Source organism: Salvelinus namaycush, chromosome 34 (assembly GCF_016432855.1).
Source record: "Salvelinus namaycush isolate Seneca chromosome 34, SaNama_1.0, whole genome shotgun sequence".
NCBI lineage: Eukaryota > Metazoa > Chordata > Actinopteri > Salmoniformes > Salmonidae > Salvelinus > Salvelinus namaycush.
In genome coordinates, this window is record NC_052340.1 from 4,470,475 (window position 1) to 4,498,433 (window position 27,959).

Consider the following 27,959-nt stretch of genomic DNA (forward strand, 5'->3'; position numbering starts at 1 on the left):
TTTGTTGAAAGCTTGATACTGTAACACATCAAAGCTTTTTATTTATTAGTCATACTGTACATTCCAAATACATTTTGACATTTAAAATATTGCATTATAATTTCACCCTGGTAATCATCAAGTTGTTAGATATGCCATATACAAATGCATGCTATCAAATAGGTATTCTTTCCCAAGTTCTACTCATTTCTTTAGCAAATCACAATTTACTTGAATTAAGTCTCAAATTCCAAACAAGAGCAACTCACACAAGTTTGTAAATAACCAAAGCAAGTGACACCCTGACTCCTCCACGGTCTATACCATCTCTTGTTTAGGATATAAGACATATCCATTGACGGCGCATTTAATATCATAAATGGAACAAAGACAAAATAATAACTTGAAAAATGTCTGGTCTCATTTGATGAAATTAAAGCAAGGCTGGTGGTTTTAGGCACCGATTCTTTCAATGAAGATTGGTTGAACCACATTTTATTATATGGGTATTATATGCTTGCATAACACATATTATTTCAATGGTAAATGCTAAATAACATCAGATAATCTTGTTTAGGTTCATAGATGGATGGTGCATATAGACTATGGTTACTATAGAGACAAGGGGGAATTAATAAGACATTATCTTGTTCTGAACTACAAGTTTTCAGTATACTTTGCCTACTTTTAAAATATAAAACATTTGGCAGAGCTGATGATCATTTAGGAATTGCTAAACGACTATTTTCCAGTTAGACCAATGGTTCTGACCAGGCTGCAACCACTGATAGTAAACAGTATATTCTCTGAAGCAGGGGGCAGAATTCCAAATCCCCATAGGGCATATCAACGTAGCAGTGCAACTCAGTTTTCAATTGTACCACTACCTGCTCTCCTGACAGTTTGAGAGACCTGGGATCTTCCATTGACTGGTGAGGGTTTTTAAGTGACATGTGCGCCGCATGAGAGGGAGATAACAGTCTCTCACGTGGTTTGAAGTCCGAAGCTTGAAGGCAAGCACACATGGAGATGAGTCAAAGTGGAGCATACTACTGTCGGTAAGGAGGTGAGGGAAGGTATGGTACAGTCATAGTTTGTTTGAGAAGATCCCAGGGCTAGCCACTAGGGCCCATCTGCAGCCGCTCCTGCTTATGCTGGGCCAGCCACTGTAAGATCTGTTGCTTCAGCTCCTCGTTGGGCCGGATCTGGTCCATGGTGAGTGGGCTGCGGTTGAACGGGTCTGTCTGATCGCTGTAGGGAAATGAAAATTGATACTCGATATCGTACAAAAAAACTTGATCTCGGGCCATATGTTTCAAGCATCTCAGAGTAAGACTGCTGATTTGCATTTTAGATCACAATGAATAAGACTACATGGACAAAGGGAGACCTGATCCTAGATCAGCACTCCTACTCTGAGATGCTTGATGCATACTGCCCCTGGAATAAACCAGCAGCACGTAGACATACTACTCCTAAGGGATCACTCACCTGAGTAAGTGCCGTGCTATGGTCGAGCGATCGACCGTGACATTGGAAGAGGGGAGCAGCACAGGGTCGAGCATCAGCGTGGACATAATGGGGTCCAGGAAGTCGTCCGGGGCGTCTGCGTATGTTTCCTCATCCTGCAGCTGTCGGTCTGCATGAGACTAAGACAGGAAGTAGTTATTCGTTTAGGGTTATGCTATGGAGAGGGCATAGTGGTACAGTATAATATGATTTTATACGACTACAGATCTAACCTTTATTTTGTCAGCAAGGAGACCGAAACCCACAATAACTTCTCCGGGCTTGTTGATCTTCTTCAGGACTCGGACAGTCTGAGAGAAGAGCGTGGGAGAGTAGGAGCGCCCGTCTTTTGGGACAGTGGCACAGAAATTCTCTTCATCACTGCCGAAGAGAAAACAGACATTGTTAGAATCACTAAAAACCAAATAGCAGGGGCCTCCCGGGTGGCGCAGTGGTCTAGGGCACTGCATCGCAGTGCTAGCTGCGCCACCAGAGTCTCGGGGTTCGCGCCCAGGCTCTGTCGCAGCCGGCCGCGACCGGGAGGTCCGTGGGGCGACGCACAATTGGCATAGCGTCGTCCGGGTTAGGGAGGGTTTGGCCGGTAGGGATATCCTTGTCTCATCGCGCTCCAGCGACTCCTGTGGCGGGCCGGGCGCAGTGCGCGCTAACCAAGGGGGCCAGGTACACGGTGTTTCCTCCGACACATTGGTGCGGCTGGCTTCCGGGTTGGAGGCGCGCTGTGTTAAGAAGCAGTGCGGCTTGGTTGGGTGGTGCTTCGGAGGACGCATGGCTTTCGACCTTCGTCTCTCCCGAGCCCGTACGGGAGTTGTAGCGATTGGATACCACGAAAATTGGGGATAAAAAAATAAAATAAAAATAGCCACCTTATATGCCACACATGGATTCAAATGGTACTTAACAAAGTGTACAAACTAATTTGGCTTTGCCTGACTGTGCTTGCCTGGCACAATAGAACCAATGGAACCATGCAAAACATGCAAACCCCACCCACCTGGCACTCCAGGCAGACGCTCAAAGTATTTGAAGGATTTTAAATACTATCAGAATACAGGTCTGAAGTACAGATTGAAAAAACAAGCGAATTTCAACCCAAATTACTTGAGCCTTGTCTCAGCCTTGAAATATTGCAGTTTTGAAACGTACCCCAGGTTAAGGTAGATGTTGCAGATATCGGAGACCAGTTGTTGGGGCTTGAAGTCAAACTCGCTGAAGTCTTTCACCTTCAGGGCGCCCATCTTGGGTCCGACCAGGTGCTGCAGGAAGTGGTTGAGCATGGAGATGATCCTCTCGGCCATGAAAGGGTGAACAAAAATACCCTTGATCTCTGGGATATCATGGAGAGGGAGAAGCGAGTATGAGTTTCAATATATTCATATACACTGAGTGTACAAAACATTAGGAACATCTGCTCTTTCCATGACAGACTAACCAGGTGAATCCAGGTGGAAGCTATAATCCCACTTGTTAAATCCACTTCGATCAGTGTAGATGAAGGGAAGGAGACAGGTTAAAGAAAGATCTTTAAACCTTGAGACAATTGAGACATGGATTGTGTGTGTGCCATTCAAAGGGTGAATGGGCAAGACAAAATATTTAAGTGCCTTTGAACGGGGTATTGTAGAAGGTGCCAGGCGCACCAGTTCGAGTGTGTTAAGAACTGCAACGCAGCTGGGTTTTTCATGCTCAACAGTTTCCCATGTGTATCAAGAATGGTCCACCACCCAAAGGACATCCAGCCAACTTGACAACTGCGGGAAGCATTGGAGTCAACATGGGCCAGCATCCCTGTGGAATGCTTTCGACACCTTGTAGAGTCCATGCCCGTTGAATTGAAGCTGTTCTGAGGACAAAAGGGGATGCAACTCAATATGAGAAAGGTGTTCCTAATGTCTGTATCGTCAGTTGTACAACACAATGCCATCAAATATAAATGATTGCCATTCACCTTTAACAGGGCAATCTGTTAATTCTGCTTATGGTTTCACTAACAATGAATTGGACAACGATATCAACAACAACAAAAAATACACAAAAACCCATAGTGTGTGTAGCTCTAGGTAGAGACGTATGTCCAAGACGTTATCCAATCATTGCTATCCATTCATCCTCCTTCTCCAACTAACCTGATGTGAGGAAAGCCAGTGTGCCGATGGTCTCGTTGGACATGATATTATGGAAGCGTGCCAGCTGTCCCAACATCTGCAGACTGGACTCCTTCTCTCTGAGGGCATCAGGAGCCAGGCCCTCCCACTCGCCATGGTCCTTCTCCAGCTGTAGTAGCTTGATCTTGCTCAGGTACTACCACCGACAAGGACCAGGCCAGAGAGAAGTAGTGACAAAATCTGACACAGTTGAAATTTAGGATCTTCTTGTAAACTAGAGGACATCAACTAGATTCAATCGCGGGCCAATTTCTTCTTGAGCGGATGGCAAATTGTAGATGGCAAATTGACCGCAAGAAGCCCAAACATATCTAATATTTGACTAAAACGTAAGCATTTCAAAACTTTGCTTACAAGTATCTCTATTATGCATGGGAATACTTTGGAACAGATTTCCAAAATGAAAACCAATTGGAGCTGATTTGCTGGTGTTTTTACAGTCTTTTATTTGCCTCCGCCCCCCACAAAAAAAGATGGATCAGTAGAGGCTGGTGAGGTGAGGACGACTTATAGTAATGGTCGGAATGGAATGAAATGAATGGTATCAAACGCATAGAAATGTGTTTAATACCGTTTGTTGACTCCATTCCAGCCATTAAAATAAAACCGTCCTCCAATTTAAAGTGGCACCAGCCACCACTGAGATGGATATAAGTCAATACCAGGAATGTCCTTTTCATAAGCGCTGACAGTTTCTCACCTGTATAGCTTCGTCGAGTAGGAAGGTGGCGTCGTTCATCAGGAGATTCAGATACCGCAGGAAGAGTGGAGGATTCATGGCCTCGAGGTTCTCGGATGCATAAACAGCAAGACTCTGAAGTAAACAACATTCCACATAAGCATTTTGGTACATAATGGTGCAGAACTGAAGAGCAATACCGTGTGTCTTCAATAAGGACGACTCCACATGTGGTACCATCTAAGTAACTAAGGAAAAAAAAGGGAAATGAGCTTGCCTTAATGCTCTCTCTGTAGCTCTCCTTCCCCCACATGTACTTGAGGATGGGATACATAGGTCTCCTGTAGTTGAACTTCTGTTCAAACTGGTGAGGATCACCTGAGGAGAAAAGTCAATAACATAAAAGTCACAACATGCAGGCACTTGAGCTTCATCACAAAGGTTTAGATTCTAGCACACACAAACGCATGTGTGCAAGACACAAACATATGCCGCACACACACACACACTAAACCCACCAGTGAACTCAATGTCCACAAACACAGCGATGAGCGCCTCGGCCAGGTGAGGGGCGTGGCGGTAGGAGCAGAAGACCCTTTGGCGCTGGAACATGACTGGCTGGGCCGAGCCGGCCGACGCCGGCTCCATGTGGGGCATCACCGCCTCCAGCACCTCTGCCAGCTTTGCCCGCAAATGAGGGTTCTTCATCCTGGGTACATGGGTAAAGAGTAACACAATAGGAGCATAGATAAGTCCAAATGGTAGACACATAAACCCCTTAGGAATATCACATCCAATAGAGTGACTATTGTAACAGCCGATGGGGATCCACAATTGAGATAAACAGACCTCAAGGCATTGTGTGTACCAGGACACATGGATATTATGCACAGGTGTAAACATGTCACCTGATACTGTGTATGTGTGCGTGGATGAACTCAAGGCATCTCCCTCTCTTCCCTACCTCTCCACGTTTCCCATGAACACAGTGATGAAGTTGAGGACCTGCTCCAAGCTCTCGGCAGAAGACTCCAGAACCTCGTCAGCGAAGCGGCGGAGGAAGACAAAGAAATCTCCCAAGTTCTCTGCAAAGAACTCTGCAGAAGTACAAGAATCCTTGTGATAACCAACCCCTCCTACTAGTCCTCCTATTAATACACTCTCTACCAGAGGAGGCTGGTGGGAGGGGCTATAGGAGGACGGGCTCGTTTTAAAATGGCTGGAATGGAATCAATGGAATGGAGTCAAACATGTTGTTTCCATGTAATTGATGTGTTAGGTGTTTCCATTCATTCCATTCCAGCAATTACAATGAGTCCAACCTCCTATAGCTACTACCACCAGCCTCCTCTGCTCTCGACATATGTGTTATTCTCTCACAACTCTTTTATAGCACTGTCATTGGGACTTGTGCAAATTATTATCATTTTTGCTGTTATTTGGCACAGTGCTTCCCAACCTTTTATGAACCGTGGCACACCTTGATGGAATAAAGAAATTCTGCGGCACACCTAAAATATCCCTATTAATTAATTTAGTGGTAATTTCCTCCATCTTATCGGATCCTTACTGCAAATCATTGATATTCTGTGACAAAAGTTTTTTAAAATAGATTAAATAGGGTTTACTTAAACTATTTTCACAGTTTGCATAGTTCCTTACTCATGATGACTCATTTGTGTGTATCCCTTTAAGAGCGTCTCGAAATACATATAAAAAAATAGCTCCGTTAAAATAGGTCTTTAGTTTCGAACGGTTTGAGCTAGAGACGAGCGGTTTTCTGCATTGTACTTGTGCAACCACCGCCACAAAGCCATGCTCCGTTTGTTTCTATGGCAGCGGCTGTTGTACAGCTAAGCCTAATCAGACTTGTCTGTGCTAATGGTTCTCACAGGTAAAGTAAAAATGATACAAATGACTTTGCTTGTGATGCGTGTACCCTTCAAATGGTACAAATGTAACAGCAGCCTGAGCGAACTGGACTTGAAACAACGATACAGAGAAAACCATGTGCCATTCAATGTATTATCTGAGCGGCACTGGTGCTCCCACTCCACAGGTTTATAAGTGAGTGTTCAAAACAATTATCAAGATTAGGAAAACATTTGCGGCACACCTGAGAGTCCCCGCAGTGGCACACTGGTTGAAAACCACTGATTTAGCACCTCTATTGTATTCACTGACTGCAAGCCAGCATAAGAGCATCTGTCAAATGACTGAAAATATGATGTCAACATTGAAAAGACTGCCAAAAGTTGAGTTCTTGATGGCCTTTTTCTCCTCATGGTGCGATTGGTCTAAGTAAGTAAGGTTGACGGAAAGTTTTACCTGCAATGACTGTGATACTTGGTTGTCTTTCCTACCTTAGTTAAATGCCTTGACTGTAAGTCGCTCAGCTAAATAAAATCAAAAAAGTAACATGACAGAGGGAGGGAGGGGTAGCTACCTGGCATGTGACAGAGCGGGCTGTTGTGTAGCGGCGGCAGGGGGAAGGAGAGCTGGGCGTGCTCGGGCCCCTGGTTGCTGAGGCCCAGTTGAACCAGGAGTGTGGCGCTGGACGCCTGCAGGTTGAGGCAGCACTGCAGCATGCCCGGCTGGGTGGCTGCTGCCTTGGTCGACAGGTAGACCGTCATGAGGCGCTCAAACTGCTCGCGGAGCTGTTCGGCCGCCGGGCCGCCCGTGAGCTGGGCCTCCCGCCACGTACCCTGCAGCCGGTGGAGCGACTGGTTCATCTTCACCATCTGCTCGTGGAGTCTAGGGAGAGGCAAGGAGAAGACACAATACAACTTTAATAACCATATGTTAGAGCGAACAAAGGAAATTTGTCAAGGTCCAGTTCACAACATTAGATACAGTACACATGGCTCAGCTGTTATGAAGGATTACACTATGAGAATGGACCTGACATAATTCCCTATTCTACTTGAAGGACAATCATATCTATCCTATAATTTGCATTATATCTGAATGTTCTGTAACGTTGCACCCTTCTGAACAGGGCCAGTTAGTTACCTGTGGAAGCCTAGATGCAGGGTCATCTGGGTGAGGATGAGGTTCTCAGTGAGGAGGCTGTATGACTGGGCGTACTCCACCGACTGTTGGGGGGGAAGGGGGACGAGACACGTCTCTTTGTCCAGACCTAATAAAATAGAGAATTTATTATGTAAAAAGGATATCCAATGACCCAGACACACATGCACGTATATACACGTGCACACACACCTCTGGCATGCACGTTGCGGTTGCGCCGCTCCTCCTCGCTTAGCTCCTTGAGGGCGCAGTAGGTGGGGTTGAAGGTGAGCAGCTTGGGCGAACGCGGCCGGCAGAAGGGCTGGCACAGCTTGAGCAGCGCGGCGCCCAGGTTGAGGAAGAAGGCATCTGAGGCGTACATCTGGAAGAAGATCTCGGGCATCTGGTTGGCCCAGATCTTGGCGCGCCCGGCATTGGCCTGCAGGCAGCCGCCCAGCCAGGAGAGCAGCAGGTGGCGCGTCTCACCTGACTGCTGCAGCAGGTTCTTCAGGAGCTGGTGCAGCTTGTCATGGAACTGGTCCATGAACTGGGAGGAAAGGAGAGCAGGATAGGATATGTCAACTAGATGGGAGCAGAGTATGTGAGTGGTCGGAAATCCCGCTCATTACTCATGGAGCGGTGTGCAAACTCCGGCACTCCATGTCATTTTCAACCACTTCGCTAAAAACCGCTCCGCGCTCGCTCCAAATTCGCTCCATTCATTAAAATCACAATTTAACCAACACCCATCTAATTTCGTGACTATCTGGATCTACCATTTGGTTTTGAAGTATTGAAACCAAACCAAATGATTTGAATGACAAGTATTTTAGAAGCGCTAACCATTTCAAATAGGCTACCTGTCATTTTTTTTTTCTTTCTTTTTTTTTTTTTTTTTCTTGGGGTGGATCAGCTTAATATTGCGGAAAGAATGTTGCTTCCAATGTAATTGTCTGCATCATTTCCAATCCCCCATATTTTTTTGGGTAAATATATATATCCATACACGCATGCATACATATATACATATATACATACACATACCTATATAGACATACATACTTTTTTAAAGAATATACCTTTATTATTATTCCCCGCAACCCTACCACCGCTCCCCCAATTGGAGTAAACTAATAAACACTTCTGCTTTTACCTTCAATTTATACATCTTATACCTATTTTACAGACACAGACTACTTTATAATAGTTCTCTCTTGTTTGTTCTTAGTCCTTCCTCTATTTCTGTTGTCCATCCAATTTTATTTCCACTTGTAACTGTGCTATTTCACAAAAGCTCCGCACCTATACACATTTCACAGATCCCGTATGCCCTACATTGTTTATCTTGTTATTAGTCCCACCCTTCAGTTCCACTCAACCCTTCCCATCTATCTTCCAACATCATCCATTTCGGATTTTTATTTGCCATATATTTTTCAACTGTGCTGTGATGCTTCACAAAAGATTTGAACCTTCCTATTCTCATAGCTTCTACAGATTGTAAATTAAAAATAAACATTTTTGCTAAAATAATTATTATATTATTGATTGATTGACTATGGCTTTTCAAATCCCCCAGTATTGCTATCTGTAGCGTTAGTTCTAGGCAAATGTTGCAATTCTTCAGCCATTCCTGGACCTGTGACCAAAAACGAGCTACATATGGACAATACCAAAATAAATGATCTAATGACTCTGCCTCCTCACAACAGAATCTGCAGAGCTGGGAAGATTGTATACCCCATATATATAACATTCTATTAGTTGCAAGAATTTTGTACAGTAATTTAAATTGAAAAATTCGAAGTTTTGAATCCGGCGTTGTTTTGCGTATCAATTCATAAACCATGTGCCATGGAATGGGTACATCGAAAATCTCTTCCCAACTATTTTGCAATTTATATGGCACAGCTGTCAGTTTTTTGGTCCTTAAATGAAATTGGTATATGTTTTTATTTATCACACTTTTCTTTAACCATTTATGTTCTTTAATACAGGGCCGACATACAAGTTCCTTACTTTTTTCCCCTTCTACTTGCCTCTTCCATTTTTGTGGTAATGCTGCAATTAATTGGTTGTAATTTTGGGTAGAGCAGACATTTCCATATGTCTGTGTTAGCTGCATGTGTGACATAACTCCACCAGTCCTATTTATGATATCATTCACAAAAATTATACCTTTTTTAAACATTTCTTCGATAAATACAGTTTTTTTTATCAATTACTATATTTGAATTTAACCACAATATTTGTTGTACTATTTGTTCCGTCCTTTCAGGTGGATTAAACTGAAATTGCAACCAACTTTCTAAGGCTTGTTTAAAAAATAAGGATATTTTGGAGATTATTTCCTTTTCAAACAACCGAAAGTGAGCAGGTGTAATCTGAATAAAGGGAAAAAGGCCCTTCTTGAACATAGGATGAGACATTCGTACCAATTTACTAGAGAACCAGTTTGGATTTAAGTATAACTTTTGTATGACTGATGCCTTTAGTGAGAGGTCTAATGCTTTAATATTTAATAATTTCTGCCCTCCGAATTCATATTCGTTATATAAATAGGCCCTTTTAATTTTATCTGGCTTGCCGTTCCAAATAAAATGGAATATTTTTTGTTCATATAATTTAAAAAGCAGGTCACTAGGTGTAGGCAAAACCATAAGCAAATAGGTAAACTGTGATATGACTAAAGAGTTAATCAGGGTGATTTTTCCACAAATAGACAAGTATTTTCCTTTCCATGGTAGCAAGATCTTATCTATTTTTGCTAACTTTCTATAAAAATTTATTGGAGTGAGATCATTTCTTTCTTTTGGGATTTTTATACCGAGTATGTCCACATCTCCGTCAGACCATTTAATTGGTAAACTACATGGCAATATAAAATGTGTATTTTTTAGTGATCCAATACGTAATATGGTACATTTATCATAATTTGGTTTTAATCCAGAGAGGATAGCAAAGGTATCTAGATCCTCTATGAGGCCGTGGAGAGACTCTAGTTGTGGTTTTAAAAGAAAACATGAATCATCAGCGTACAATGACACCTTAGTTTTTAAGCCACGGATTTCTAATCCATTAATATTAATGTTTGATCTAATTTTAACAGCTAACATTTCGATGGCAATAATAAATAGATATGCCGATAGTGGACAACCTTGTTTTACTCCTCTAGATAGTTTAAAACTTTCTGAGATGTAGCCATTATTTACTATTTTACACCTAGGGTTACTATACATAATTTTAACCCATTTTATAAGAGATTCCCCAAAATTGAAATATTCTAGGCATTTATATATAAACTCCAGTCGTACTTTATCAAAAGCCTTTTCAAAATCAGCTATGAAAACCAGACCTGGTGTCCCCGATATTTCATAGTGTTCTATTGTTTCCAGTACTTGCCTTATATTATCTCCAATGTATCGTCCATGTAAAAAACCTGTCTGATTAGGATGAATAATATCTGACAAAACTTTTTTTATTCTATGCGCCAAGCATTTTGCTAGGATTTTTGCATCACAACACTGAAGTGTAAGAGGTCTCCAATTTTTTAATTGGACTGGATCTTTATATATACCACTTGGGTCCTGTTTCAGTAATAACGATATCAGACCTTCTTGTTGCGTGTCTGATAATCTACCATTTATATAGGAGTGGTTAAAACAAGCTAATAATGGTCCTTTGAGTATATCAAAAAAAGTTTTGTATACTTCCACTGGTATGCCATCCAGCCCTGGAGTTTTCCCATCCTTAAAGGCCCCAATTGCATCAAGCAGTTCCTCCTCTGTAATTTGGCCTTCACATGAGTCTTTCTGTACAGATGTTAATTTTACATTATTAATAGGAAAAAAATCCATACAATTAGTTTCAGTTAGTGGAGATGGAGGAGCCTGAAACGAAAACATATTCTTAAAGTACTTTACTTCCTCTTTCAAAATATCATTTGGTGAATCATGCGTGACTCCATCATTTGTAACAAGTTTTAATACATTTTTTTTGGTAGCATTTCTATATTGAAGATTGAAAAAGAATTTGGTGCATTTTTCCCCATATTCCATCCAGTTCGCTTTATTTTTATAATATATTACACTGGATCTTTCTTGAATAAGTTCCTCCATTTCTTTTTGTTTTTCCTCTAACTTATTCTGTGCCTCTATGGTACCGTTTTTATTGCTATCTAACTGTACTGTTAGTCCTTCAATTTCCTTTGTTAATATGGACTCTTTTGATCTAAATTCCCTTTGTTTTATAGATGAGTACTGAATTGCATGGCCTCTAAAGGCACACTTAAAAGTGTCCCATACAATAAGGGGATCTGCTGTACCTATGTTATGTCTGAAAAAGTCAGTTATAAAATCTTCTGTCCTAGTTCTAAACAATTTATCATCTAGTAGACTTTGATTAAATTTCCAATATCCTCGCCCACGTGGAAATTCTGTAAGAGAAATATATATGCCAATTATGTGATGATCCGACCGCATTCTGTCCCCTATCAACACTTTTTTAACTTTTGGTGCCAGAGAGAATGGTATAAGAAAGTAGTCAAGACGACTAGCTTGATTCAGCCTCCGCCATGTATATCTCACTAAATCAGGGTATTTAAGTCTCCATATATCCACTAATTCCAATATATCCATGACATTCATGATTTCCTTAAGTGCCTGAGGGTGATAGTTTGTAGTGTGATTTCCTTTCCGGTCTATAGAGGTATTTAAGACCGTATTAAAATCTCCCACTATAATAATAGAGTCTAGTGTTGCTTGTAGAGTTGATAAATTCTTATATATATTTTCAAAGAAGCTTGGATCATCATTATTCGGACCGTATAGGTTAACAAGCCATATTTGTTTATTGTCCAATAACATATTTAAAATAATCCATCTACCTTGAGGATCTGTTTGGACAATTTGCACATTTGGATCAAAATTATTGTTAATTAAAACCATCACCCCTTTTGAATTTCTTTGCCCATGGGAGAAATATATTTTGCCCCCCCAGTTCTTTTTCCACAAAACTTCATCTAAAACTGTTGAATGGGTTTCCTGTAAACAATAGATATTATAATCCTTCTCTTTTAGCCAGGTAAATACTGATCGTCTTTTCTTATTATCTGCTAAGCCATTACAATTGTAACTGGCTATACTTATTTCACCACTTACCATAATGAGACACACCTTTCATTCTTTTAATCAGAATATATTTTTGTAAACGTACTATTAAAAAGTAACATAATGATTGAGTGTCTATATAGTTGTACCATGATATTTGCATTTCTACTAAGTAAACCTCCAATTGGTCCCTACTATTCCACCCGCTAAAAGGCCTCATCTCGAGATGGCTTGTCATCCCAATGCCCGGCAGACCACCCTCGACCCCCTGTATCCCATAGCCCTGAACCGACTGGGATCCATTCTTTGAAAAGAGCATACAGTGCCATTTACCGAATTGAAGAAGATCAATTGCCATATGCATTTCCATTGCCCTCACCTCGATTTGTATTATATATATCTGTGGATCATCCTCTATTGTCCCTAACATCTTTTACTTCTTCCTTCGCAACAGTTGTGGGATACACACATACACCCACACACACTCAGCCCTTACCCCCACACAACCATAAGCTCACTTTCTCAACAATTGCACCATCCCAGAGCCCAACTCAAGATGGGTCATGATTTACAAATGCACTTGCAGTTGCAGCTGCATGAGAAGGCCTGCAAGACCGCACAAAAAATTAGCAAAAATTGAGAGATTTATTTACCATTGTCATATCCTAGATAATGGAGGTCAAATGTACACCTTATTCCTGAAACACCCACAATACGGCCACCCGTCATGACCATGTCCCCACGCATCTCCATGCAGTCCGACTTTGATTTTGTGCCGCCAGGGCCACAATAATATACCCCCTCTCTGAATGTCCGAGTGTGACCCCCTCCCCATGGGTTACTGCAGCTAGTGTTGCCAGCACTGCCACTGCCTGGGTGGGGGCACCCCACCGGAATCCCCACCGGCTAGGTACAAGGTCGTCAAGGTTCTCATTAGCAGCTTTGAGAATTTCCTTGTATATTATGCTCTCCCTTTATGGGGCTTTGGCTTTGCAGGACCAACCCTGCCAAGCAGGCTCAGAATCTTGAGGGGGCAGTGCTGCTCTTGGTCTCTGACCTCATTTTAGCTGCATACAGACCACTTACAGCGGGCACATAAAACAGTTAGGGACTTCTCCTTAGTATCTGGGTCATTCAGGTGGGTGTCTAGGGTATAGTGCCATGGACCGTACCATTAAAATAGGATAATAAATAATTAGATATAATTTATAAAAAAATAAATAAAAAATGTAGTTCTCCATGATATGACAATAAATAAATAAGACGTATAATTCATTATAAAAGTATATCCATCATCTGAACAACATTGAAAGCCCTCTCATACCCGGCTCACAGCAATACATTGGCTCTGGGATATGCAACCATTTCATTACTCACTCACTCAACTTTCCAAACATAACAAATAAAATAAACACACACCACACCATCCACACATACTGTGCCTTCTGTTTACTTAGTTTTTATCTTCACTATGTTGAATTAGTGCTTGTGTGTTCAATTAGTTATATGTGAAGATTTATAGAAAAGCTATATTTTTTATTGTATTGTTACAATCAGTAACCGGGCTTGAATTGTGTTTATTTCCCTCGTCTATGAGAACTTTGTAATTTTTAAAATAACCATGGAGTAGTCTTTGTGTCTCTGAACAACTGGTTATCAATATATAGTTTATCAACGACGAGAGCTACTCGTTTCGCTTTTAATCTATTTTCTTTGAAAATTGGATACAGAACTTTGCGCCGTTCTGCAATTTCCTTCGGAAACTGATCATTCATGCCAATTTTGGTCCCAGCAAGTCTTTTACCCAGGCTTTTAACCATTATTTTATCTTTAAATGAAGCAAATTTGGCAACGATTGGGCGTTCGTACCTCTGCCCTCTCTGTCCGAAGCGGTGAACGCGTTCAAGTTGGATTTTGTCGATAACTTCGCGTGGAATCTGAAGCGCTGTAAGGAGGAACTCTCTAACTATAGATTCAGGAACTTCTCCTTCTTTTTCTTGGATACCTGTAAGTACCAAATTCTCTCTCATGGATCTAGTTTGTATGTCCAGTAAGGTTTCCTTCAGAACGGTGTTCTCCTTTTTAATTCCATTCATTTCGGTTTCAATCTTATTGACTGTCCCTTTTAGCGCGTGTGTTTGCTTCTCCAATGTCGCAGCTTTTTCATCACTCATCTCTAGGCTTGCCTTCAACTCTTTTATATCCTTACTAACTAATTCAAGTATACCCAGTTTGTCATTTATTGATTTTAACAGATCGGTTTCGACCTTTACCATTCCCGGTGGTGAGAATATTAAATCATCAGTGTCTGTAGAAGAGTCACGTTTTCGTTTTGTAATCGGTTCCCCTGTCTTACTCTCCGTCATGTTTGGTTGTTGCCTGTTTTCGTAATATTTGTCGATAAATGTCTCTAGTTTTAGGATTTGTTTTGTGTTATTGTCCAGATTGAAGGTTATCACTCACCAGATTAAGTAGTGCTAATATTTTAGTCTAATTTAGCAGATATTTCGAATATTATGTTTTATCTTGAGGTGCTCTACATAAATCCCTTCAGTCCGCCATTACCCTTACGTTACCTTTACGTCATACGTCAGCAACGGCACCTGTCATATTAAACAGCATATAAAACTCTAAATAGATCAGGATCCAGACAGGGAGCTTAAGAAGGAACGGAAAATAATTATTTAGGCTATATTATTTCTAGGCTATAGCCTACAAAGAAATAAATTGTGAAGCATTTGCGAGTACGACACCATAGGCTGGTAGGGACATGAAGCTCTCAACATTTAAACATTTGTTGTATTAAATCATTATAGTCTATAAATTGTGCATATCAGCTCTGACTTACTTCGAATTAAATACAAATTAGATGAAAAATGCTTTATTAGGCTCAGTGTAATTAATTAACAAACATGAGATTGGCCAGTCCGTGGCTTCAGGCTCATGCGATGGTGCCTGGAGAGCAGACCAGCAGCAGAGAATATCCTCTCCACACCTGCAGAGCCACCCTTTTGGCCACTCTTGCCAGGCTGGACAGAGATGCATTTGTTTTTTTCCCCTTCTATTAGGTAGGCCTAAAGGTTTTTAGGCAAAATAACCCAATCAAAATGGAAAGCTCCTTGAAAGTGGGAATATGCCAGGCCTATTGAGCCAAAATAAATTATGGATATAGATAGATAATAGAACAAAAATTAACTAAACTTTTAAGAGATCGAATTGGCGTCACGAACTGTATGATTGATTCTGCCTGCGGAGCTTTCCAGTGGGGGTCTACGAGGAAAACCGGTGGAGCATGGGTTACTGGGTTACTAGAGATAAAGTAACATAATATTGAGTATAATGGGTTACTAGAGATCTGATGAACAGGAAAAAATAATAATAATATACAACTTGCACACCCACACGTAGATGTACGTAAGTGGTGTAAAAAGTATTCTGACAAATGTTCAGAGTGGTCTTTTTATGAATGATTAGATAAAGATAAGGTTAAGGCATTGTATGACTATCTAACGGATCTGGGAAATAGAGTCTCAAACAAAGATTGGCGTTTATCCACTTTTGGTAAAGGTACGGGTCTTGACTTACCCCTAACCATTACAACTATAAATAGAACCAATGAATGTTGAACATGGTTGAACAACTAAACTTAAGGCTACAATTCACTCCCGATGGAGTTTAAGTTGATATCCCAAATGATGATGTTCTAAACCAATTTGTTAGTAGGCAACATGGAAACTGCATCTGCTTCCCTGTCTATGCTGTCCAAGGTGCCAGACTTATTATGGACTGGGCATGCCATCTACAAGGGACTGATAGACAGTGGCAGAGATACAGATCTGTAATTAACATGCCACTCGCAATAAAAGCTCCAGCTGAAATGTCATGGCCAGAATCATTAAATTAAAATGTGTAATGAAGCATTTGTGTAACTGAATGAAGCGAAGGTCTAAAGTTAAAACATTCTACAGCAATGGTTTTACAAGTATAACCCAGAATGACTGTATAACCCAGGATGAAGGGTTGGAAATGATGAAGTGTCTGGTTTTATGTGTCGATTTCCCTTACTTTAATAGAAATATGATATAGAAGCTAAAATCTAATGCTTACCTTAAAATGGAATGACTTATCACACAAGTGATAAGAGGATGGAATGTGATGGACATGTTTATGTTTGTGCTTTTCTAATAACCAATTTCTGTGTTCATGCAAGTGACTGATTGAACAAATGTTCACTATCAGTATCTGCAATTTGGCAGTACGCCCAGAGCCTTGTTTTGAGAAAGGTATATCTCAGTTTCAAGGTCTCAGCTTAGAGAGAAGAAGCCTTGTGAGGTATTGGTCGGTCACATGAACGACGCAAACGTCAATGATGAATAAGCTAAATCATGAAAATAGAACTATAAGAGAACTAAATGGGACTTCCCCGTGTAGAGCTCCTGATCCGACATGTGTAATTGGTGCATTGAGTTGGTTGGAACCTCTCCACTCACATACTCTGGACGGGAGGTGATCACTTAACAACGCTGTAACCTACACTTGTTGTTCTACTGGTTCATAAGATCTCGTGGTGAACTCTCCGGACAAAGCACCATGTTATGTTGTCAGTGGATCATTTCAGCATGCCATTTCTTGTTCAATTCAGATTTTTTTTTTAATATATTTTTTAAAAATAAATAACCCTGAATACTATGATACCCTGTTTTTGTCTGAAATGTATCAAAATGGTGTTTAAAACAGGGGTGCTCAAACTTTTGGGCTTGGTGGGCCAAAATATAATCTGAGTAGTGGGCCGCGGGCCGAACAAATAGACATTATTTAGAAATATAAAAAAGGTAAACAATAGTTTTTTGGGGGGTCTTTAAACAACATCTTCGTAGTAAGCAATCATAAAATCACACTTAAAAATTACTGTGAGGGGAAAATGATGTATTCACCTTATTTGTTGGCTATGTAACAATTATTTACTTAACGAACAGTAAGATATTTCTGTCCTGCAAATGCTGTGTTTTATGGTCTCCACTCTAGCACCCTGCAGCTAGTCTGCGTGTTGACATGGGTTCTACTAGAGATAGCTTGAAGCTGACAATTGACTTGTGTTGTAGTAAGCAATCATAAAAGGACAATACACAGTGCCACTGACACGGCCCGCTACCAAAACCTGCGGGCTCTCCTTCACTGCAGCCGAGGTGAGTAAAACATTTAAACGTGTTAACCCTCGCAAGGCTGCAGGCCCAGACGGCATTCCCAGCCGCGTCCTCAGAGCATGCGCAGACCAGCTGGCTGGTGTGTTTAAGGACATATTCAATCAATCCTTATCCCAGTCTGCTGTTCCCACATGCTTCAAGAGGGCCACCATTGTTCCTGTTCCCAAGAAAGCTAAGGTAACTGAGCTAAACGACTACCGCCCCGTAGCACTCACTTCCGTCATCATGAAGTTCTTTGAGAGACTAGTCAAGGACCATATCACCTCCACCCTACCTGACACCCTAGACCCACTCCAATTTGCTTACCGACCCAATAGGTCCACAGACGACGCAATCGCAACCACACTGCCCTAACCCATCTGGACAAGAGGAATACCTATGTGAGAATGCTGTTCATCGACTACAGCTCAGCATTTAACATCATAGTACCCTCCAAACTCGTCATCAAGCTCGAGACCCTGGGTCTCGACCCCGCCCTGTGCAACTGGGTCCTGGACTTCCTGACGGACCGCCCCCAGGTGGTGAGGGTAGGTAACAACATCTCCACCCCGCTGATCCTCAACACCGGGGCCCCACAAGGGTGCGTTCTGAGCCCTCTCCTGTACTCCCTGTTCACCCACGACTGCGTGGCCATGCACGCGTCAATCATCAAGTTTGCGGACGACACTACAGTGGTAGGCTTGATTACCAACAACGACGAGACGGCCTACAGGGAGGAGGTGAGGGCCCTCGGAGTGTGGTGTCAGGAAAATAACCTCACACTCAACGTCAACAAAACAAAGGAGATGATTGTGGACTTCAGGAAACAGCAGAGGGAGCACCCCCCCTATCCACATCGGGACAGTAGTGGAGAGGGTAGTAAGTTTTAAGTTCCTCGGTGTACACATCACGGACAAACTGAATTGGTCCACCCACACAGACAGCGTTGTGAAGAAGGCGCAGCAGCGCCTCTTCAACCTCAGGAGGCTGAAGAAATTCGGCTTGTCACCAAAAGCACTCACAAACTTCTACAGATGCACAATCGAGAGCATCCTGTCGGGCTGTATCACCGCCTGGTAAGGCAACTGCTCCGCCCACAACCGTAAGGCTCTCCAGAGGGTAGTGAGGTCTGCACAACGCATCACCGGGGGCAAACTACCTGCCCTCCAGGACACCTACACCACCCGATGTCACAGGAAGGCCATAAAGATCATCAAGGACAACAACCACCCAAGCCACTGCCTGTTCACCCCGCTATCATCTAGAAGGCGAGGTCAGTACAGGTGCATCAAAGCAGGGACCGAGAGACTGAAAAACAGCTTCTATCTCAAGGCCATCAGACTGTTAAACAGCCACCACTAACATTTAGTGGCCGCTGCCAACATACTGACTCAACTCCAGCCACTTTAATAATGGGAATTGATGGAAATTATGTAAAAATGTACCACTAGCCACTTTAAACAATGCCACTTAATATAATGTTTACATACCCTACATTACTCATCTCATATGTATATGTATATACTGTACTCTATATCATCTACTGCATCTTGCCATCTTTATGTAATACATGTATCACTAGCCACTTTAAACTATGCCACTTTATGTTTACATACTCTACATTACTCATCTCATATGTATATACTGTACTCTATACCATCTACTGCATCTTGCCTATGCCGTTCTGTACCATCACTCATTCATATATCTTTATGTACATATTCTTTATCCCTTTACACTTGTGTGTATAAGGTAGTAGTTGTGGAATTGTTAGGTTAGATTACTTGTTGGTTATTACTGCATTGTCGGAACTAGAAGCACAAGCATTTCGCTACACTCGCATTAACATCTGCAAACCATGTGTATGTGACAAATAAAATTTGATTTGATTTGATTTAAAATCACACTTAAAAAATTACTCAAATTGTAGCCATATAACTTGACACCTAACAACACATTCTAATTACCAGTATTAAGGATGCATAAACAAATATTGAAGCGTGGTGGCACAGAAACTGCAACCAAGTTTATATGTTCATAAGGCTAATGACTTGAATATGTTTGAAATGACTTAAAGATGCACTACGCAGAAATCGCTCCGCCATCTACTGGTTGCTAAAATTGAGCTAATAGTTAGCTTAAGTTCAGTTTATGTGACAAAACAAGCAAGTATAGCGTAGCGAATCCACCATCTAAACCGCTATGAAATACATTTTGCATAATCCAAAATATTGTATTTTCAGCTGGTGCACAAAACCGAAATTAAAAGACGCAAAAATGAAATTTAAGACCGGGAAGCATAGAACACATAGAACAGATATACCGCTTCTTAGACTTGCTTTCAATGAGAATGACAGATCTATAACTTACATTTCTATGTTAATTTGGTTGGGTAGCCAAAAAAGTTACATATTGTAGATTTAAATATGGGAAAGGTGTTGGAAAGTTCCGGTAAACTTCAGGGAAGCTCATCAGGCAGAAGCGCCTCTAGCCTTTCGGGGCGAAACAAAACATTTTAGTGCCCGCCCACTTGGCAGTGGATAATTGTTTATGCATTGTTAAAGTAAAACTTTCAGCAATTCTCCACATTTTGGCATGGGGTGTAGAGAACATTTTGCAGTCTTAAAAAGTAATTTCATGCAATTCTACTCATTTTGCCATGAGGTGATTTTGTATTTATTTTTTCAGTTTAAAGCTAATTTCCTGCAATTCTACACATTTTGCCAGGACTTATGTCATGTTCACATGATATCTGAGTGAGAGTGACCTTTAGAATCTGTCTGACTCTTGGCAGTAAGCTGGATGTAGGCCTAAGTGGGGTTTTGGAGACATAGAAGATGATAAGGTTAGGGGTCCATCCCAAATAGTACCCTATTCTCTATATAGGGCAATACTTCTGACCAAACCTCTATTTCTAGAGCCCTTACCTGGTGTATGTTGGATTCCTGGACGTTCATTTCCTGTGGACTGGAGCGTGATGGGTTGAGGAAGAAGCCGTGACCCTCCACCACCCCTGGGGTCTTAAGCAGGCAAGAGATACTCAACACAGTGCCAAGGAGGGTCTTCTGATACTGAAGCCCATTGTTGGGATCTTTGGGTTGGATGTGCTCCACCAATACCTGGAGTAAGGCAATTTGAAGTATATTATATTAGCAAAGAGTAAACTACTTTTGAGATCAAGGTTGTCCATCGTAGACATATGAATGCAGTTGTTAAAATAATAATACACTTCTTATTATTAGAACAGCATAGAATATAATCAGGGTTGTAGAAAACAGTCCAGAGTGATGACAATGCATTACGGCCCCTGACCATAGCGATATCTTTTTGGCAGCTGAAGTAGAGGAGCAGGTCCAGGTAGGAGAAGAGCAGCAGCTGGCAGAGATCCAAGTCTTTCACACGGCCTTGGAAGATATCGAGCACGGGCTCGATCACCTCGCTGAATGTGCGCACCTCCTGGTCAGCCAACAGGCCAGCTATCACCTCCTCCACGAACTCCACCACCTCCTCCAGCTCTGCAACGCACAACAGAAACCACACTTAATGTCAGGGTTTTTCTTGGCTCAAAAAGGGGCTTAGGTATAGATAAGTAAAAACCCTATATAATAGGCCTGTATAATGCAGAGAATATACTGTACTTTACAGAACCATACACGTACAGGGTTTTTCCTGGCTCAAAAAAGGGCTTAGGTATACAGTACCAGTCAAATGTTTGGACACACCTACTCATTCTAGGGTTTTTCTTTATTTTTACTATTTTCTACATTGTAGAATAATAGTGAAGACATCAAAACTATGAAATAACACATATGAAATCATGTAGTAACCTAATCTTTTTTTAAACAAATCAAAATCTATTTTAAATTTGAGATTCTTCAAAGTAGCCACCCTTTGCCTTGATGACAGCTTTGCACACTCTTGGCATTCTTTCAACCAGCTTCACCTGGAATGCTTTTCGAACAGTCTTGAAGGAGTTCCCACATATGCTGAGCACTCATTGGCTGCTTTTCCTTCACTCTGCGGTCCAACTCATCCCAAACCATAACAATTGGGTTGAGGTCGGTTGATTGTGGAGGCCAGGTCCTCTGACGCAGCACTCCATCACTCTCCATCTTGGTCAAATAGCCCTTACAAAGCCTGGAGGTGTGTTGGGCCATGGTCCTGTTGAAAAACAAATTATATTCCCACTAAGCGCAAACCAGACGGGACGGCTTATCGCTGCAGAATGCTATGGTAGCCATGCTAGTTAAGTGTGCCTTGAAAAAAAACAAAAAACAGACAGTGTCACCAGCAAAGCACCCCCACACCTCCTCATCCATGCTTCACGGTGGGAATCACATGCGGAGATCATCCGCTCACTTACTCTGCGTCTCACAAAGACAAGGCGGTTGGAACCAAAAATCTCTAATTTGGACTCATCAGACCAAAGGACAGATTTCCACCGGTCTAATGTCCATTGCTCGTGTTTCTTGGCCCAAGCAAGTCTCTTATTATTATTAGTGTCCTTTAGTAGTGGTTTTGTTGCAGCAATTCGACCATGGCCTGATTCACACAGTCTCCTCAACAGTTGATGTTGAGATGTGTCTGTTACTTGAACTCTGTTAAGCATTTATTTGGGCTGCAATTTCTAAGGCTGGTAACTAATGAACTTATCCTCTACAACAGAGGTAACTCTGGGTCTTCCATTCCTGTGGCGGTCCACATGAAAGCCAGTTTCATCATGGCGCTTGAGGGTATTTGCAACTGCACTTGAAGAAACTTTCAAAGTTCTTGAAATGTTCCGTATTGACTGACCTTCATGTCTTAAAGTAATGATGCACTGTCGTTTGTTTTTGCTTGTTTGAGCTGTTCTTGCCATAATATGGACTTGGTCTTTTACCAAATAGGGCTATCTTCTGTATACCACCCCTACCTTGTCACAACACAACAGATTGGCTCGAATGCATTAAGAAGGAAAGAAATCCCACAAATAAACTTTTAACAAGGAACACCTGTTAATTGAAATGCATTCCAGGTGACTACCTCATGAAGCTGGTTGAGAGAATGCCAAGAGTGTGCAAAGCTGTCATCAAGGCAAAGGGTGGCTAGTTTGAAGAATCTCAAATATAAAATATATTTTGACGTGTTTAATACTTTTTTGGTTTCTACATGATTCCATGTGTTATTTCATAGTTTTGATGTCTTCACTACTATTCTACAATGTAGAAAATAGTAAAAAATAAAGAAAAACCCTAGAATGAGTAGGTGTCCAAACTTTTGACTGGTACTGTATATTAGAAAAAATTACTTAACAGTTCAGTAAAGTATATTCTCTGAATTGTACAGGCCTCTTTCCCACCATTTTCTGGACACAAACCACACACAACAACACATAGCAAAGTGAGGGTATTGTACTCTCATAAATGCAGATCGACAAGTTCAAAGCAGTAAAAAACAGTTATTTCATCAGCGGGGGCAAACTAGCCTAAGTTACAGCACATCCTGTCTTGGGAGGCCTCAACAGTCGATACCTGAGCAGCAGACAACACCACTTTCTTTGGCTACTGAGATAGAACAGAAGAGGGATCCTCAGACAGTCGGGATGCTTTAATAATTGAATGGACTCACGGGCTCCGCCGACTCCCTCCAGCAGCAAATCCAGTAGCTGCTCATACACGTTCTGGCTGATGTAGATCTCGGGGGTGAGCAGGACTGTGCGCGTGTTGGACACCGTCAGGTTCTTACAGCGCACCGCATACGACAGCAGCTTCTCCGGTACTTTGGTGACCTGGGGGTGTGTAATGTCAGGAGGAGGCAGGGAGGTTAGGAATTTATCACATCATTGTCAGCGATGGAGCACAAACTAAACATGCTTTATTTTGCCTATATGCAGACTGAAATTATCTAGAAATAAACAGCAGATTTATCCTTAGACAGGTCATTCATTATGTTCAGTCAGACGATTAACCTTTTCACACTATTGTGGCGACCCAAACCGAACTGTGCTCTGATATTTTTATTTTATATTGTCCTATACACCATGGTTTAGACACTGAGTGTAGAAAACATTAAGGGCACTTACCCATATCCCGTTCAAAGGCACTTAAATCTTTTGTCTTGCCCATTCACCCTCTGAATGCCACGCATACACAATCCATGTCTCAATTAAATCAAGGCTTAAAAATCATTCTTTAACCTGTCTTCCCCGCTTCATCTACACTGATTGAAGTGGATTTAACAAGTGACATCAATAAGGGATCATACCTTTCACCTGGATTCCCCTGGCAAGTCTGTCATGGAAAGAGCAGGTGTTCCTAATGTTTTGCACACTGTGTATGCCTGTTACAGCGCACTTTTCCTGACTGAATTCTGGCTGGCAATTCGTGGTGGAAGAAATTAGGAATGAGAGTGAGTGCTGTGTATGTGACCCCACCTCTTCCTTGGCTCTCTGGTAGCATGCGTAGAGGAACGGTATGGCGCACTTGTCCCCAGCGTCTCGGTCAGCAGAGAGATTCACAGCATTACACGAGGTCATGTAGATGAGGTGGTTCCCTGGCTCCAGCATCAGTAATCTGTTGAAGAGTGCCTAATGTGGGATAAAAAAAATGTCAAACTAAGCCAACATTCTGTGCTATGAACATTATGTACTTACTGATCTCTGCTCCCTGTGGATCATAACGTTGCTATGAACATTGTACGCTATGTATTTTTCACTATACCATCTTCTTAGAGTAAACGATGCACTGTATATATAATAGGCATAGTCCCCTGAAAATACAAGCCAGCGAGGAAATCGTCATGAGAAGAGGACACATTACTGTATATCGTATGCGAATCTCATGGCATAGAGGTCAACTGAGCTTGACCAGCGAACAGTTCGCTACCACCATTCCCAATGTCCAATCCTATTGTACCTGCTCGATGTTGTCCATGTCCAGCCAGTCTTGCCCGTCCATCTCTGCGGCCATTTCCTCCAGGAACACACAGCGTGGAGGAATCCCATTGCCTCCTCTCAGACTGGGGTCACCTGAGGTCAAACAACAGTCATGTTGAACAGCAGACTCCAAACACTTTACTTTTCACTTACAGCAGAAACAGTCATTCATGACTCATTCCAGTATCCAGTTTATGAGTATTGAGTTGGGGTGAGTCATTTATTGTTTACTTGACGGCCCTGAAATGGAATACTAAGAGACCAGCGGTCCAGCAGCACCGGAGAGCACGAGCCGATTAGATTTAAACTAGAAATTGACAGTAAGGGGCTCCATCATCGGGGCACTTTCATGCCAGTCAGTGAGGGATGATGAGCAGAGGAGGTGGACAGTAATCTGGGACCTGTAGACTCCCTTGATGACACAGCCTCTGAGTCAGTCAGTTGGCTGATGCTCTCCATCTAATCTAGTACAGCCACAGAGTGATGTCATGAAGAAAAGACTGCCAGGAAGGATGGTTGTACTGAATTCCCTTACAAAGGAGTTTAAGAAAGCTGTAATCACACATTAAACATGTTTCAAATCAAGCACCTCAGATCAATCAACAGAAAACACAGGGGAGTAAAAGAGACAGTCAGAATTGGGATGTTGATGGGTGATGAATCGAGCCGTTAATTGTGTATGGGCACATAAATGGTTGCCTGGGAAACAGACTGATTTGCTTTACTTCATATCCCTACGCTACATCAGATAAACCCTGCCAGGAAACAGTAAGGGTTGTTTACATGACAACAAGATTCAGTAAACTAGAAGGGACAAGTGGCATCACGCTGCTACTCCAATGGGGGGAAAAAAGTGCCCTAAACAAATTAGAAATAGTGTAAAAACCCTAATACGCTCCACTCTAACTTCCCACACTTACTGTTGTCCAAAGTGATGAGGAAGATCCTCTGGATCATGTGGTTGATGTTGAGCTGTTCGCACAGTTCCTGCCGCGACAGGAAGGAGCGGCTGATTTCGGCCACCGAGTCGTCATTGTCCTCGATGCTGTCCGAGTTCTCCGACTCTGACTGACTCCCCTCAGAGTCCTCTGCTGCAACACATGACATAAGGCAGCAGATATATGAAACCGTATGAGGTCATTGTCGAGCGTCAAGCCAGTGGGCGAGCCGCATCATATCGGTAATGTTGAAGTTAGACACAGACCAAAATGAGTAACACAGTGGAACTATTAGAGCTGGAGTGGCCAACCTTGGGGTTGGTTTGCAGGCCTTTATTCCAGCCCAGCACTAAAACGCCACCGATTGAGCTAATCAAGGTCAGGTCATGTGTGTTAGAGTTGCTGGAGCAAAAGGCTGCACGCTTTGTAACTCCTCCTTAGGAGGGTTAACTCACAGGGTGGTTCGCCATGGTGCGAAGATGGTTTCTGGCCCGATGCAAACTGCTTGGCGTCGGCGAGGGAGCTGAAAAGGGCAGCGAAGGGGTTGCGGGAAATGTTTTGGTTGTTGTTGCCCTGGTCAGTCATCTCACTGGAGCATAGACTCCATCAACAGGTGCTGGCACCAGCCTGGACAGAAAGTTACACTGTGGTAGCGCACTGGACTAGGTGAGTTCAAACAAATATACAGAAGTTGTTTCAAGTGTTAAATGTGCATCTGTCTGTGAGGGCAATCAAGGGATGCAGGGGAACCCAGATTGTAAAATCCAGAACCTATTTTTCTAACTATCCACTCCTTATATGCTACTCTGTTGCAAGGAGTGGAACGATAACTCAAACAGAGCGGTACCCCTAGGCTAAACCCGTTAAGTATGAATTTTCATTCAGACCTGAGGAATAACAAGAACCCAATGTTTTAATTGATTTCATAACACTTTCTATTGAAAACTGTAAACCACAAACTGACTGATTAGCTTATTGATAGGGCTCTACAGTGCTACCATTTTGGAGGCATATGATCTTAAATATTTTGCTGTGCTACCTGGAATTTTAATTAGGTAGAAACAATAGAAAAAGAAAAACTTGAAAAAAAATTAATCACCCAGATAATAATTGTTGTAATGATTTCTTCTCTGTCACGCTGCCCGCAGCCTTAGTAGTATGCAAACATGTGGGTGCACAGAAAGAAAGGAAAAGCTACAGATGAGCTTCAAGTGTAGCTAGGAATCACACAGGCCCAATGTAGGCTATATCCCAACCTTAAAAAAAAAAAAATCTGGTTCTCCTAAACCCTGTATTTTGTATTTAGTGGCAATTGGTACAATTAAAGGTGCAATTTGCATATACTACATAAATTTTGTTTTACTTATAAATGTATTATATAAACCCATTAATTCTTGACAAGTATAACAAATTACCCATGAGCCCCATTAGAAGCCAAAATATAAGCTTGTTTTTCCATTGTTTGTAAACAAGGTACATGTAAACACCTTAACTTCAAAACATAGTTAAAACAATAATTTGTATATCATGGGTGGTAAGTCATTGCATCCATAGTTCTGTCTATAAATTTGAGTATGGTTACATTTCTCCAGCAGCATCTCTCAAACTTTGACAGAAACAGTGGCGGGGAATCTTCATTGTTTCTACTACGAATTGCCCCTTTAATACCTCAAATGTTTCTTTGTGCTCCTATATTTTTCGAATTAGGCTCACGTGTGCACCTTGTAAAACATTTCACAGTAGAGTCCTGAATGAATGAGGATGTTTACGGTTTGACTGAAATAAGGCAGCATAGACAGAATGTCAACAGATTCGCATAATGTAACATTATTATTATCATCTTGCGAAGGAAAGGTTCTGTCAACTTCAAGTGGCGGTAAACTAACATTACCACCTGTCAAATGTGCTAGTTAGTAACATAGCTAGTTAGATTGCTAACTAGTTAGCTATAGCCTGGTTAGCTAATTACTGAGTTGTCAAGTGATGGTGACTTGATGAAGCTTTATCACAAATAAAGGTGTTCCGTGATGTGTTATTTGAAGGAAGGGCACATAACGTTAGCTAGCTACTGTTACGTATCTTTCAATACCTAGAATCATTTACAGAAACGATTCAATAAGCAAGCTGATGATGTAGCTAGTTGTCAGTGAATCACCGGTTCCGCTCAAGTAGCTAGCTAGCAGTCGCTTGCGTCGTATTTAGCTGGCTATCTTGCTAGCTAACGTTAGGCTAGCAGCTGGACTGCATTACATTAGCCAGGTAAATTGTTAAGACCGCTGTACTTTTTCAGTTAAGGGGCAAAACCATACTCTTTTGACAAATGTCAAACAAAAAAATATCGGAGTATTGTCATACCTGAAACAACAGCAGATACGTGTATTTCAATTAGCTAGAAATGCTTTATTTCCTCTACTGTGATTCTGGCACCGCTCTGAAGCAGGCAGGATAATTAAGTACT

The 27,959-nt window shown here is 41.8% G+C and overlaps 1 protein-coding gene across 1 annotated transcript; it reads right to left on the reverse strand.

Annotated features, from left to right (window-relative positions):
- On the reverse strand, positions 1 to 27,958 carry LOC120028666 (ubiquitin conjugation factor E4 A-like). Its single transcript, XM_038973876.1, has 20 exons — positions 27,857 to 27,958; positions 25,957 to 26,128; positions 25,484 to 25,654; positions 24,544 to 24,656; positions 24,063 to 24,215; positions 23,258 to 23,417; positions 20,963 to 21,165; positions 20,578 to 20,769; positions 7,573 to 7,906; positions 7,363 to 7,489; positions 6,797 to 7,104; positions 5,315 to 5,447; positions 4,869 to 5,059; positions 4,628 to 4,728; positions 4,372 to 4,485; positions 3,633 to 3,807; positions 2,653 to 2,833; positions 1,722 to 1,869; positions 1,471 to 1,628; positions 1 to 1,230 (listed from the first exon to the last, which is right to left on the reverse strand). Exons 2-20 carry the CDS (start codon positions 26,084 to 26,086, stop codon positions 1,095 to 1,097), a joined length of 3,228 nt encoding a protein of 1,075 aa, XP_038829804.1. The 5' UTR covers positions 26,087 to 26,128; positions 27,857 to 27,958; the 3' UTR covers positions 1 to 1,094.
- Between the last annotated feature and the right edge of the window lies 1 nt (position 27,959).